This window comes from Eschrichtius robustus, chromosome 6 (genome assembly GCF_028021215.1).
Source record: "Eschrichtius robustus isolate mEscRob2 chromosome 6, mEscRob2.pri, whole genome shotgun sequence".
Lineage (NCBI taxonomy): Eukaryota > Metazoa > Chordata > Mammalia > Artiodactyla > Eschrichtiidae > Eschrichtius > Eschrichtius robustus.
In genome coordinates this window covers 78,831,433-78,844,679 of record NC_090829.1, presented here as the reverse complement: position 1 = coordinate 78,844,679, position 13,247 = coordinate 78,831,433, and the positions used below count along the sequence as shown (strand labels likewise).

Sequence of the window (13,247 nt, the reverse complement as noted above, 5' to 3'; positions counted from 1 at the left end):
AGCCTCTCTAAATGGAAATTCTGAGCCACTTCTGTTTCAGTCATCATAACAACATGGGATTTAGGCTTAGTTGAATTCATTTTGTTTCTCTTTTGTTTTTAGAAAGTACTACAGGCGGTTTCTGCATGATGTGGTTTCTGAAGACTCAAGAACCACCTACCTCACTAGTCGGCAATGGAGAGGGCAGAAGTGGAAACTCAAACACCACAGTTCCATTCTGTTACTAATTCTGTAGACATGTGCCTCCACCGCAGGGAGTAAGTCGTACCAAGGGGGAAAGTTCTCAGGGGCCCCCAGACCACCAGCACCCTTGTCCCTCCCCCTGGAGAGAAAGCAGAACTATGGCATTTTATAGCTGCTGTTGGATCTTCTTGGCTTTTACCTGGTGCACTTCTGCCTATGGGCCTGACCAGCGAGCCCAGAAGAAAGGGGACATTATCCTTGGGGGGCTCTTTCCTATTCATTTTGGAGTAGCAGCCAAAGATCAAGATCTAAAGTCGAGGCCGGAGTCTGTGGAATGTATCAGGTAAGGTCAGGAGCCACCTTGGAAAGTCTTTTCTCCTCCTGGTGGTTGGAGAAAAGCTGTACCAAACCAGAAATAATTTTTTCAAAGTTGGTTCTCTCTTTTAAAAAATGGCGATTGGTAACCATGCTGAAGCTTATTATTCCCCCCTTCATTTTTTTAAAAGAAATTTTTCCAAAAATAAAATGTCAAAAATACTGAATAGAAAAATCCATGGCCTGTTGGAGCCGTGCTTGGTCACTTGGTAACTGAGTCATCATTATTCACCTGGAGGCTGTGTTACTTAATGGAAGACCAAGTACCTAGAAAGAAATTTATTGTAGGTTTTGCAAACCTGAGTAGTAAAATCTCCTAATGACCTTAAGTGCCCCAGTGGTCATAATACCTGAGTGTTGGCTGCCTCACTCTTATTTTTTTTAAGGATTTTAAAGCTGAAAGAAACGTCGGTGGCTGGCATGACCTGGGCATCTTCAAAATGCAGTCCGTAGCATTTGGAATCACTCCCATTAGAAATTCTTATAGAAAGCTGAAATCCCCCTGCTAACACAGAATCCATCTACATAGATAGAGAAACACAGAATCCATCTTAACTCTCTCACTGGACTCTCTCTTCGGCCATTTGAAGACAGCTAACATGCCCCCTTGAATCATTTCTTTTCCAGACCAAATAGTTTTCTAAATAATTGTTTCATGACATGATTTTCAGACCCTCACCATTCTGGATGCCCTCTCTCTGATGTTCCCTAATTTATCATGACTCTTAGAATATGGCATCTAACACTAGGTACAATTCCTTCAAATAGTATCTGACTTCTGCAGAGTACAGAGGGCTGTATATCACCTCCCTTAATCTGGACATCAAGGCTTGACCCATCTTCTGAGAGAGAAGAGCACTTTCTCTTGAGATTTGCAACTTCCAGAAGGGATCCAGTGCTTTCCCTTGGTCTTCCTGATAGCTAGAAAATGAAAATGAAAACTAGAATCATTCCAACAAAACTGTATTTCTGCTCGTGTTCTAATGAGGGCTCACAAATTAGATAACATTTTCACATTTTTTTATGAGTGCAGAAAAACTAAGTGTAGAATTTCACTGATGCTGTTTATATCCTTCACATAACCCATGTGGACACATATCCTTTTTGTTGTTCCCTTGCTGGACAGAGTTGTGCAGGTGCCACTTACATACCTGAGATCAAGCAAGAGCTTGTTCTGAAATAATATATATATATTTTTTAATTGTATTAAAGAAAGATAGGAAAATCAGTTTAGCAGTATACATGTTTTAGGTAATGAAATATTCTGTAATAGATCTTCATAACTTTGCAGGTTTAAAAAAAATAAATAAATGAAGGAAACATGAAGAAAATGACTAAGAGAAAATGTCACATTAAAAGTTAGACCAGGACCTTTAGGAACCTGACTGATACAGTGAAGTATAACAGCTTGTATTTCTTTCCCCCGGCCTTTGAGTTCAAGTCTTGAAACCCAAGATACAAAGAGAGAACCTGCAGAGTTGTTAGGTTTTCTTCTCTGGGCGCTGATACACTGATTCAGAACATTTATCAAGCTCTCACTATGTGCTGTGTCCTGGAAGAGTGAAAACTATGTCACTGACCCTGTTTCTCTTTGTTAATTTGCTTTATTTTTATTTAAAATAATGTTCTTTGAAAAGCAATGCATGCTTATTTTTTAAAATAGAAAGTATAAAGACAAAAGCACACAATTTAAAAACTCATCATTCTACCACCCAGAAGTGACCACTGTTTGTGAACAGCCTTCCTATGCATAATATTTGTTTGCTTGTTTGTTTATGAAGATGATATCACTCATTTCCCTTTCCTCTTCAACCTCCAGGAATGTCGGTTTAAATTTGTGACTCTGCAAATCTGAAGTTATTTTTAGCTTCTTATGTATTCAACTCCTAATCTATTTATATTTTCCCTGGTCCTTTTTTTTTTTTAATCTCTGTATTACTTTTACTAAAGTACCTCATATCAGTTGTTTCAAATTCTTTGTTGGATGAGGCAGATACAAATGATTCATTCTATTACTAACCACAATCCTTGTTATTATTGGTCCCTAACTCTGTGTGAGGCACCATGCTGAGAATTTTGCATAATTATCTCATGTTCACAGCCACCCTCTGAAGTAGGTGTTATCCCCATTTTACAGAGAGGACTTTGAGTCTCAAAAAACACAACGTCATGAAACCAGAGTAATGAAACCAGGTTCAAACCAGCTTTGCCCAGTCTGTATTCTAAAGAAGTTGACCAGAAAGCCTCTTGCTTTCTTCCATTTCTTTCTTCCAGGTATAATTTCCGAGGATTTCGCTGGCTACAAGCTATGATATTTGCCATAGAGGAAATAAACAGCAGCCCGGCCCTTCTTCCCAACATGACCCTGGGATACAGGATATTCGACACTTGCAACACCGTTTCTAAAGCCCTGGAAGCCACCCTGAGTTTTGTGGCCCAGAACAAAATCGATTCTTTGAACCTTGATGAGTTCTGCAACTGCTCAGAGCACATCCCCTCTACTATCGCGGTGGTGGGAGCAACTGGCTCAGGCATCTCCACAGCGGTTGCAAACCTGCTGGGGCTCTTCTACATCCCCCAGGTACCCGTGCCGTCTCAGATGGGGCGATGTGGGCAGGGGCCAGGAAAGCAGGCTGGGAGGATGCCACACCCAGTGTCCATACAGTTTGCTATTTTCCCTTCTCTGGCTTTACTTTGGCACAAAAGATCTTTTAATTATCTGTATCATGACCACTGGGGATTTTTGAGACCCCAGAGTCAACAATGTCAACTGAGCCTTCACAATTCTTCCAAAATTCTTTTAAACATACCTTGTATAAAACTTTGTCTTTTTTTCCAGAGGGTTCAGTTATTTATTTTCCACTCCATTCCTTCAGTAAATGGCCATTCTTCTGCCTTTACTAAAAGGAATGAGACCAAATGATGTAAATCCCACCTTTCAAACCCAAAATATCTGCCCCAAATCCTAGTCCCTTAAAAGTCTCTGCCTCTGTCTCCCCTCGTTGAAAGTTTAGCTCAGAGGAAAGCAGGGCATATTTTCTCACAAAATCGGAACTTAATCATTATCTTGCACATTCTAGAAATGGAAAATATTCTATTTCATTCAACAAATACTTGTAGAGTGTATATGAATAAGCAGTTTCCACCCTGCAGGAACTCAGCCTAGACAGGGAAATAGACGTCTGCATTTTCAGATACTAACAATTCACTGAAATAAGTGCTTTAATAAACATCTGTTCAAAGTTGCATATGTTTTTCACCAAAAAAAGACAGCAGACTCTAAATGCCATTTTATAACCTGCTTTTTTTCCCATTAACACTATAGAGCAAACCTTTTTTTCATATTAATATTTATAGATCTGTGACATCATTTTATAGTAGTGAAAAATTGGAAACAACCTAAATGTCCGTGGATGGGAGAATCAGCTCAATTGTGTTGCATCTCATATATCAATTTTTAAATTTAATTATATATCACGCTTTAAATTATTTTATTCAGTGTCTAGTATTTAAAATTTGTTTGATTTGATAAATTCACATTTCTATGCTGGGAGGTCTCTGTTTCCTTGGTGATAGCCATTATCCCTTTTTATACATGTGGCAACTGAAAAAGTCTCGTCATCATTTCCCGAATCCTTACTTCAGGGAATTAAAGGTGTTTCCCATGGGGAAACCCTGGCTCTGTAATCTTTGTGCCAAAATGATCTGACAAAGCCCACAAGAGTAAATGTGTTGGGCAAGATGCAAATATGCATCTTTATATTTGGCATATTGCGCAGTAGTATTTTAAATACACAGTTAAAGCAGGTTGTCATCGCCAACAGACATAAGATGTAATTGCCATCAAGTAAATAAAGAACACAAAGGGGAGGGTTTTAATTCATTGTGGTTTGGATGAAATATAAGGCTAAGTTGAACTTGAATTATAAAAGTGCTGAGAAGACTATAATGAGTATCAGTAAAACCAATGTAAGTGTATCTGCAGCAGTGCTTCTCTGTCATGGCTGCATGTTGGAATCACTTCAAGAGCTTTAAAAATACTGATGCCTGGGACTCACCCCCCAGAGATCCTGGTTTAACTGATATGAGATGCAGCCTGGGTGTCAGGAGTTCTGAAAGCTCCCTAGATGAGTCTAATGTGCAGCAGAGCTGGGAACCACTGCCCTGTTGGGTGAAGGCAGCGGCCCCAGTTGAACTTCTTATGCCACTCACGCCACCAAGTGGATGGAACAAGCAGACCAGCTAGAACAAGTTGTGGTTAGAAGTTTTCTGAATCATTCATGAAACTCTCCCCTCTTACAATAAAAAAATTTTGTGTGTTTTTAAGGGGTTTTTTGGGCGGGAGTGGGTAATGAATTGGTATTTATCCCCACTTTTGTAGTTTACCTTTTAAAAAGTGGAAAAATATTATAACTGCATTCTTTAAGAGAAACATATCCATGGAGGATATGTTTGTTTGTAATTTTTATATCTTTAAAACCCTTTTTGGCCCTTTTCAAAAGAGTATCAAGAAGTAAGCAATAATGAATGAATTTACAAAAGGCCTGAGTAGACTTTTCATTTGCAAAAACCTGATCGAGAAGCCTGTTGTTTGGGTCTGCAAATAGAGCTCTCTAAAAACAATGACATCTCAACAATTACTTAGTCTAACTACCTGCCTCATGAGGTGTCACAGTAGAGCAAGAAGGAGCTTATTTTAATAAAAGGAAAAAAATCACTTTCATATTATAACTCTCAAAATCAAAGCTCTTGTCAGAAAAATAATGCCTGCTCATTAGCAAAGTTGGACCAGGTCTTTCATGTATCAATGTCTTTTATGTTTTTGATGTAGAAACTATTCATTAATAAGGAGAAATATATAGAAAGAATTCATTTTAAAGCACTGAACATTGAAAACTAATTGTTTCAATCAGTGAAAAATATTAAAAAGGCATTCCCCCAACTTTCTTCAACATGGTTTTCTTAAGAAGTTTTCAATCTCTCTAGAAAACTGGAGAACAAGAGATATTAAACATTCCTTCATTACCAAGAAGAAATTCCATTCAGTGTAAAAATGCTTTGTCCTTCACAGAGAACAAACGTATGGACACCAAGGGGGGAAAGTGGCGGGGGGTGGTGGTGGTGGGATGAATTGGGAGATTGGGATTGACATATATACACTAATATGTATAAAATGGATAACTAATAAGAACCTGCTGTATAAAAAAATAAATAAAATTCAAAAATTCAAAAAAAAAAGAGTTGAAAGACAAGACTGCTAATGGCAAAAAATGCTGAAAGAATGCAAGGATGAAATATGAATAAACCTCAAATTAAATTAAAATAAAAATACTTTGTCCTTCAGAAGAAATGGTTCAATAACTTGGAACTTCCTAACTGGTGAGCCAAGACACACAAGAGTGCTGCAGATAGGCTGAGATACTGACCCTCTCCAGGTCTGGGATGGTGGGTGGGGTCTAGGGTGGTCAGAACACACCCACCAGGGCTGGTCAGCCTCCTCCATTCACCCCACCTTCTATGTTTGCCACAACTTGAAAAGAAATTGGGAAGCTCTGCACTAACGAATGCTTTACATGATATTTGGATGCTTCTTCAGGCAAGGATCATTTATCACAAAAGGTAAGGCTTTCTACCCTTGGTGACCCACATCCATGCTCAAATATAGTACTGGCTATGTCCTAGAAAGTGGAAACACATCAAGACAGCTTCTCCAGGGTTCCTTTTCAGCCTCTCTAGGTTTTGGAGACCCACATCAAAAGCCTGTCAAGAGGCCTTGACCACCACCTGAAATTGCACAGAGGAAAGGGCTGCCGGTGGTGGTTGAACTCACTGAGAAGCCAGGAGAGGAAAGGATGTTTTTCTGACTATATTTAATGATGTACATCGTCATTATTGTGATGAAGGGGAATTGAGCCTAATGAACCTAAATGGCTAATTGAGCCTAAATGATAAACAGTTCTTAGAAATGACTGCAATTGAGGGTACTTTTATCTAAAGTACTGCTGGCGTGGAGGAGGTGGGGAGATAGAGGAGGGGAGAGAGGGAATAGCTGGAGACTGGAAGAGAGAAACTAGGCAGAATAAGAAAGGGGAATCCCAGAGGCTTCTCTAAAGAGCCTTAGGTTCATAACCCAAAGGGAACCTGATTCCTTCCAGAAGTAAGTCATGGACAAAGTGTTCGTTATAGTAAAGGGGAAGCTAAAATGTTCAAATGAGAACCTGGACCCCACAGGCAGAAGATATGTACATGGATATATTGTAGCCAATGAGGCAGCACAGAGGAAGTTAGGAGAAACTATGGAACAGTGCATAAAGGATAAGTAGATCCTATTGTTGTTGGGTTGACTTTATGATCAGACCCATTTTTGAAGGTAGCATTGTGAAGGATCACCTGCTGGGAATTAGAATGCCCTTGATAGACTGACAGATGCTTGAGTGCTCACACTGGAGAGGAATAGATTCTGGTCGTCTTCACTCCTTCATCCTGTCTGCAGTGACCAGCGTTTGATATATTAGATCAGTGAATGCTCAAAAAGCCTCCTCCACACAGTCTGGAGGCTCACCTGGCACCTCAATCACTCACTCATTCTGTGTTCTTTCCAGGTCAGCTATGCCTCTTCCAGCAGACTCCTCAGCAACAAAAATCAGTTCAAGTCCTTCCTCCGTACCATCCCCAATGATGAACACCAGGCCACCGCCATGGCTGACATCATCGAGTACTTCCGCTGGAACTGGGTGGGCACAATTGCAGCTGATGATGACTATGGTCGGCCAGGGATCGAGAAGTTCCGAGAGGAAGCTGAGGAGAGGGACATCTGCATCGACTTCAGCGAACTCATCTCCCAGTACTCTGATGAGGAAGAGATCCAGCAAGTGGTGGAGGTGATCCAGAATTCCACAGCCAAAGTCATCGTCGTCTTCTCCAGTGGCCCAGACCTGGAACCCCTCATCAAGGAAATCGTCCGGCGAAATATCACGGGCAGGATCTGGCTGGCCAGCGAGGCCTGGGCCAGCTCTTCCTTGATCGCCATGCCTGAATACTTCCATGTGGTCGGAGGCACCATTGGATTCGCTTTGAAGGCTGGGCAGATCCCAGGTTTCCGGGAATTCCTGCAGAAAGTCCATCCCAGGAAGTCTGTCCACAACGGTTTTGCCAAGGAGTTTTGGGAAGAAACATTTAACTGCCACCTCCAAGAAGGTGCTAAAGGACCATTACCCGTGGACACCTTCCTGAGAGGTCACAAAGAAGGTGGTGGCAGGATAAGCAACAGCTCTACTGCCTTCCGACCTCTCTGTACAGGGGCTGAGAACATCAGTAGTGTCGAGACCCCTTACATGGATTATACACATTTACGGATATCCTACAATGTCTACTTAGCCGTCTACTCCATTGCTCATGCCCTGCAAGATATATACACCTGCCTACCTGGGAGAGGGCTCTTCACCAACGGTTCCTGTGCAGATATCAAGAAGGTTGAAGCTTGGCAGGTACATCCTTCACTTAGATAGCAGTTCACTGTGTAATAAAGCAGAGTTAGACTGATCCAAGCAAGACAGATTAAAGTGGTTACCTCAAAAAGCCAATATCTAAATGAGGTCACTAGATGTAGCCTGGGATTCAACTTGCCTTTTCAAACATCTGAGCAACTGACTTCTGCAAAATTGATAGTAATTTAATTTGATTCTCTGTTTGAACCCTTGAGCTCAACTATTCTTTAGTCTAGTGGTTCAAAATATCAGGAGTATGGTCCTTAAATGTTTTTAAATATCCTGGGACAGATTTAGTACTGAGTGGAGTGTTTTTATAGTGCTTAAATTAAATATATTGTTCCCTTGTACGTAACAAGTATTTCTTGAGTACCTATTATATTCCATATACCAAGGGGCATAAAACCATAAAACTAGTGTCACTATGTTTAGTCACCACTTTTGCCATTATATTACTCAAAATATAATGTGCCGGACCCCACCCCCCAATAAGTCAACTAAGCTTAGGACACAAGCAAATCAAGGGCACAGAAAAAACTCTTCTTAAAAGGATATTGGATATTTCAAAAAGAAGCACTGAAGTAGTTGTCATAAAAGATAATCAAAACTTAAGTGGAATGCCTACGCTTTAGATTTGTATTTTTCAATTATACGCAGGAGAGACATCATAATCTTTTTTATTTCATAGAGCTTCTGAAGATAAAAGTCTGGCCCAACTTATATCCCATGGAGCTGCTCATGTCTTGCATATGTAGCTTGATTTTTCAATAAGACCGTGTTTTACGCTCCTTTTGTATTTTCCTCAGTCCCAGACTGAGCTATCAGAGAGTGCATGATGGGGGGTGGGGCGTGAGGGGAGGGTGTGAATCCCTGAATATGGGTTGAATGACTCAGCCTCCAGCTTCAGCTATGGCTCCCCCACTTACTGGCTGCATCATCTCAGGAAAGACACTGCTCTGCTCAAGCCAGTCTCTTCATCTGTAAAATGACCCTAATACCCAGCCTACTTTCCAACCAAGTTTCTTTTGAAGAGGAAATAAGATGATATATGTAAAAGCAATTTGTAAATTGTCAAACTCTAAACAGGTGGTGATTATTTTAAGTAGGATTTCAATAGCCTCAAATTAATCAATCAACTGAGTAAAACATGATCATGAAACCAGCTTTGCATACAGAACCCAACCACCACAAACCCTTGGGAAAAGATGCCAAGAAAAAAAGAACGTACATCCTATGTCAGTCACCTTAGAGATTCTCATGGGATGAGGAGTGACTGTCTAGGCTGGTAGAATGAGCCAAAAGGACCTACAAGTTCTTAGCCCTTCTCGTGCGTGGGACATCTCAGTCAGGCATCATTGTTGGCTAAAGTTTCTAATCTTTATGAGGGACTGAAAGTTTCCTTCCTCGCATTGCACCCCACACACTGCCTGGCAAAGAAAGGGAGCTCTAATGAAGGTCAAAGACCAGAAAGACTTCAGGAGCCTTGATGCTATGGAGTGGAGTTTTAAGAAAGAGGAATAAAGGGACAGTCTTTTAGTAAATACTAGTGTCTTTCTCTCTTCCCTTCCATGTCTCCCTCTCCTTCTTCCTCTCCCTCTTGAAAAGCCTATGGGGGAAAAAAAGCCTAAAGAAAAATCCCAGGGTGGGATTGAAGGGAAAAGAGGCTTCCAGTAGGTAGTCTGACAGTTCTGCTCTTCAGGGACTCCTCTCCCAGACAAGGAAGTAAAATCCAGATGGCCAAGGTCAAAGCATGGGCATATGAGAAAAAATGCCAAGAATTAGGCTATAGTCAAGGGTGGGACTTACAGCTGCATGCAATAGAAAATTCAAACCAAACTGGCTTAAACAAAAGAAGGAACATTATTAGCTCACCATACTGAAAAATCTCAGAAATACCCCAGGTACAACTAGATGCTCTCATCTTCATCTCTTTGTTCCTTTTCCTTGGGCTTAGCAGTTTTCAGCCTCTGCAGCAGCTTCAGGCTCATAAAATCCTTACTGCTAGGCTCTCCTTACTTCCCAGGATTTCTTGGAAAAGTCCCAGAAACCACGTTGATTAGACAGCCTGAGATCACAAGTCCATCCCTGAAGCTAGGAGTGGAGTTCTCCCAAACTACTTAGACTGAGAGTAAGAGGGGGGTTGGATCCCCAAAGGGCAATCAGAATGCTCTTACCAAAAGGAGGAGGAAAGAGTAGCAAGGTGGCCAAAATAAAAAGTAGCCACTACACAGACACCTCAGCTGACCCTCAGACAGGTAAATTCGTGTCCTCCTGGCTCACACACGGTCTGGCACAATTCATCCAGGAGAGGAGACAGATAGGAAAGTAGGGTCAGAGCTCTGGGGAGGAGCAACATGTGGGCATTGCCCAACGTGCCCTGTGTGCTTGCTGTAAGTCTCCTTTAAGCCTCAGGAACCCAGGTGGTTGGGTGGGCCTTCTGGAATTTAAGCTCTTGGCCATGTCTCTGTCCATCAGGAGATGGACCAACAATTCTTCACTCTCATTACTAACACCTCCATGGAAACCTATCACTCATACAATCTATACAATCTAATCCAAGTACCTCAGCCTGGAATTCCAGCCCCACCTTCTTTCAGTTCTCTTATAAGCCAATCTGCCTGGCACCTCCCCACAAGCACTTACTAGTTTTTGGCACAGTACTTTCACCTGAAGAGCTATCTAGTTTTGTCTCCTCTATCACTGTCCACCACGAACTTTTAACTCTTTTTCAAAATTCACTTTCTCCTGGAAGTCTTTTCAGATCATACTCCCACACACACACTTGCTGACCGTGCTTGCTTCCTCGCTTTTGCCGTTTATGTGTTCCCAGGTTAATCTTACCCAGCTCTTCAGTTAACCAGAATAGATTCCTATCAACTAAACTTCTGATTAAATAAGGTCAATCATAATCTTTTTTTTTGCTGATCTTTTCTCCCCCTAAAATTTATCAATCAAGTCATATGCCTTTAAAGTAACACCAACAGGTAACTTAAGAGCACACAACACCCAATTCCTCCTGACCTCCACAGAGACCCCAAGCCCTCCTCACACCGTTCCTCAGCTCTCTCTTCCCTCTGATTCCTCTGCAAAACTCTGAGCTTCATACGAGCAGGAACTATGTCTGTATTGTTCAGCACTCTGTCCAGAACACCTGACACCTGAATATGCGTAGAATAAGTGAATGAATGAATGAATGAGTAGCAATCTAGTTGATTTGACCTGACAACACGACATAGAGTCCTTTGCAGAGAATTATTCTACCCAATAACCCAGCCTTGAATCAATGACTCTGGCCAGGGTATTCTAGACTCTGATCAGATGAGCCTGGGTCACATACCTAATAATCAAATTTGAATGGAACATCATGTAAATAAGTAGGTAAGGAACCACCTGCTTCCTTATCTCAGGACAACTGTGCACAAGGCATGCTTCCTACTTTCCCCCACCTTACACCAACCACTCACTAGTCAAAAAACAGGCATGCATGGGAATTCCCTGGTGGTCCACTGGTTAGGACTTGGTGCTTTCACTGCGGGGGCCCAGGTTCAATTCCTGGTTGGGGAAATACGATCCTGCAAGCTGTGCAGCGCGGCCCCCACCAAAAAAAAAAGGCATGCATGATGAAAGAACCATGGTGATAACAGAAGTCAAATGGAATTGATCTGTCCAGGAAGTTTGGGGGAAGGGGATGAATTGAGGTGAGAGCCAGAGGAGATGGAGGGGAGATAAGAAAATATGACTGAGGTTAGAGAAAGCAATTGGTCCTGGACTTCCCTACACTTAGCACAGGAAGTGGCCAAGAAGCAATAGGCTCCTTACCTCTGTGAACTGTCCCTCATTATCTATGTGAATGGGGTGCTTCGTGCATTCCATCCCATTTTCCCTCTGTGCTAAAAAGTGATGCCGTATGTAAGCTCTGGAAATTCTAGTTTCTAGTCTTTGGCTTAATTCAATTGACCTTTAGAGTACATACCAAGAGGTGATTCCCATTTATGCTTATAATGAGCAATAATTTGACTTTAAAACCCTTTAGAGGAAATACCCTAAAAGGCCACAAGATGGAAATATTACCACATAATAGATAAGACATGACCATCTAAGTGACGCGTGTTACGCGCATCTGTCCCTCTTTTAGTATGTCTTTCTCGGTGTTTGGTTTTCTTTTTGAGCCTCTCAGTCTCTGTCTGTATGTTATATTCTATGTTTAAGTCTTTCTTTTAGCTTTTTTCCTTTCTCTTCCCCTTCACTTATTTTTTCTTTCTTCTCATATTTCTCCCCAAATAAAATAATTTAGAAGTATATTATACAGAATTATAATCTCCAGTATCGACAAAATTGTGTATTTTCTTTTTTAATGGAACTATTAGTTCCTTCTTTTAAAATTCTCAAAAAAAAGCAAAAAAAAAAAAAAAGGGAGTTCCTTGGCGGTTCAGTGGTTAGGACTCTGCACGTTCACTGCTGAGGGCACAGGTTCAATCCCTGGTCGGGGAACTAAGATCCCACAAGCTGCACAGTGCAGCCAAAAATAAAAAAATAAAAATAAATAAAATTCTAAAAGAAGAGTATTTTCTCTGGGGGAAATATCTAAATTATTTTTTAGCTTATGTTGCTTTTTTGTGGTTCAGTGGTTATCAATTTAAAGATTCCCTATCATTGCTTTTAAGGGTGAAATTTTTCCCATCTCCACCTTCCCTGTTATGCAAGGTATGATGCAGAAAATTAGGTGCTCGAGTGCAAAACATGCAAGTCAACATGCCAAAAGAAATATTAAAGATGCCTAAAGAGATGACTTAAAGACATGACTTAGTAAACAGATAATTGATTATTAGTGGACAAGGTGCAAATTTTGACTAGGAAAATGCAACACTCGTGTGATCTTACTTGCATACCTGCTGTGAGGATGAAACACTACGGTACTATGCAGGTTAGGATTTGAAATAAGGAAGAAAGTAAAAGATATCATCTGACTAGGCCTTTAAGGATGAATAAGATGTGTGAAAAGGATCTATTCCTTGAAGGAAATGTCAAATGCAAAGGCAATTACACACAACACAGGTAAATCACAAAAACATCATGCTGAGTGAAAAAATCTGGACTGAAAAAAAGTACAAACAGTATTGTGCAATTTATATGATATTCTATCTCTAATGGTAGAAAGAAAAAAAGCAGTGGCCTAGGGCTGCAAATGGGGTGAGGACTGAC

At 40.9% G+C, this 13,247-nt stretch overlaps 1 protein-coding gene across 2 annotated transcripts in view; it reads left to right on the top strand.

Moving 5' to 3' along the window:
• The first annotated feature begins 341 nt into the window (after positions 1-341).
• The window catches only part of CASR (calcium sensing receptor), a 28,305-nt gene continuing 15,399 nt past the window's right edge, over positions 342-13,247 (top strand). For both annotated transcript variants that reach the window (XM_068545508.1, XM_068545507.1), the window contains exons 1-3: positions 342-526; positions 2,833-3,139; positions 7,161-8,045. In XM_068545508.1, the coding sequence (XP_068401609.1) occupies positions 342-526; positions 2,833-3,139; positions 7,161-8,045 (1,377 nt within the window). The remainder of the gene's footprint in view (positions 527-2,832; positions 3,140-7,160; positions 8,046-13,247) is intronic.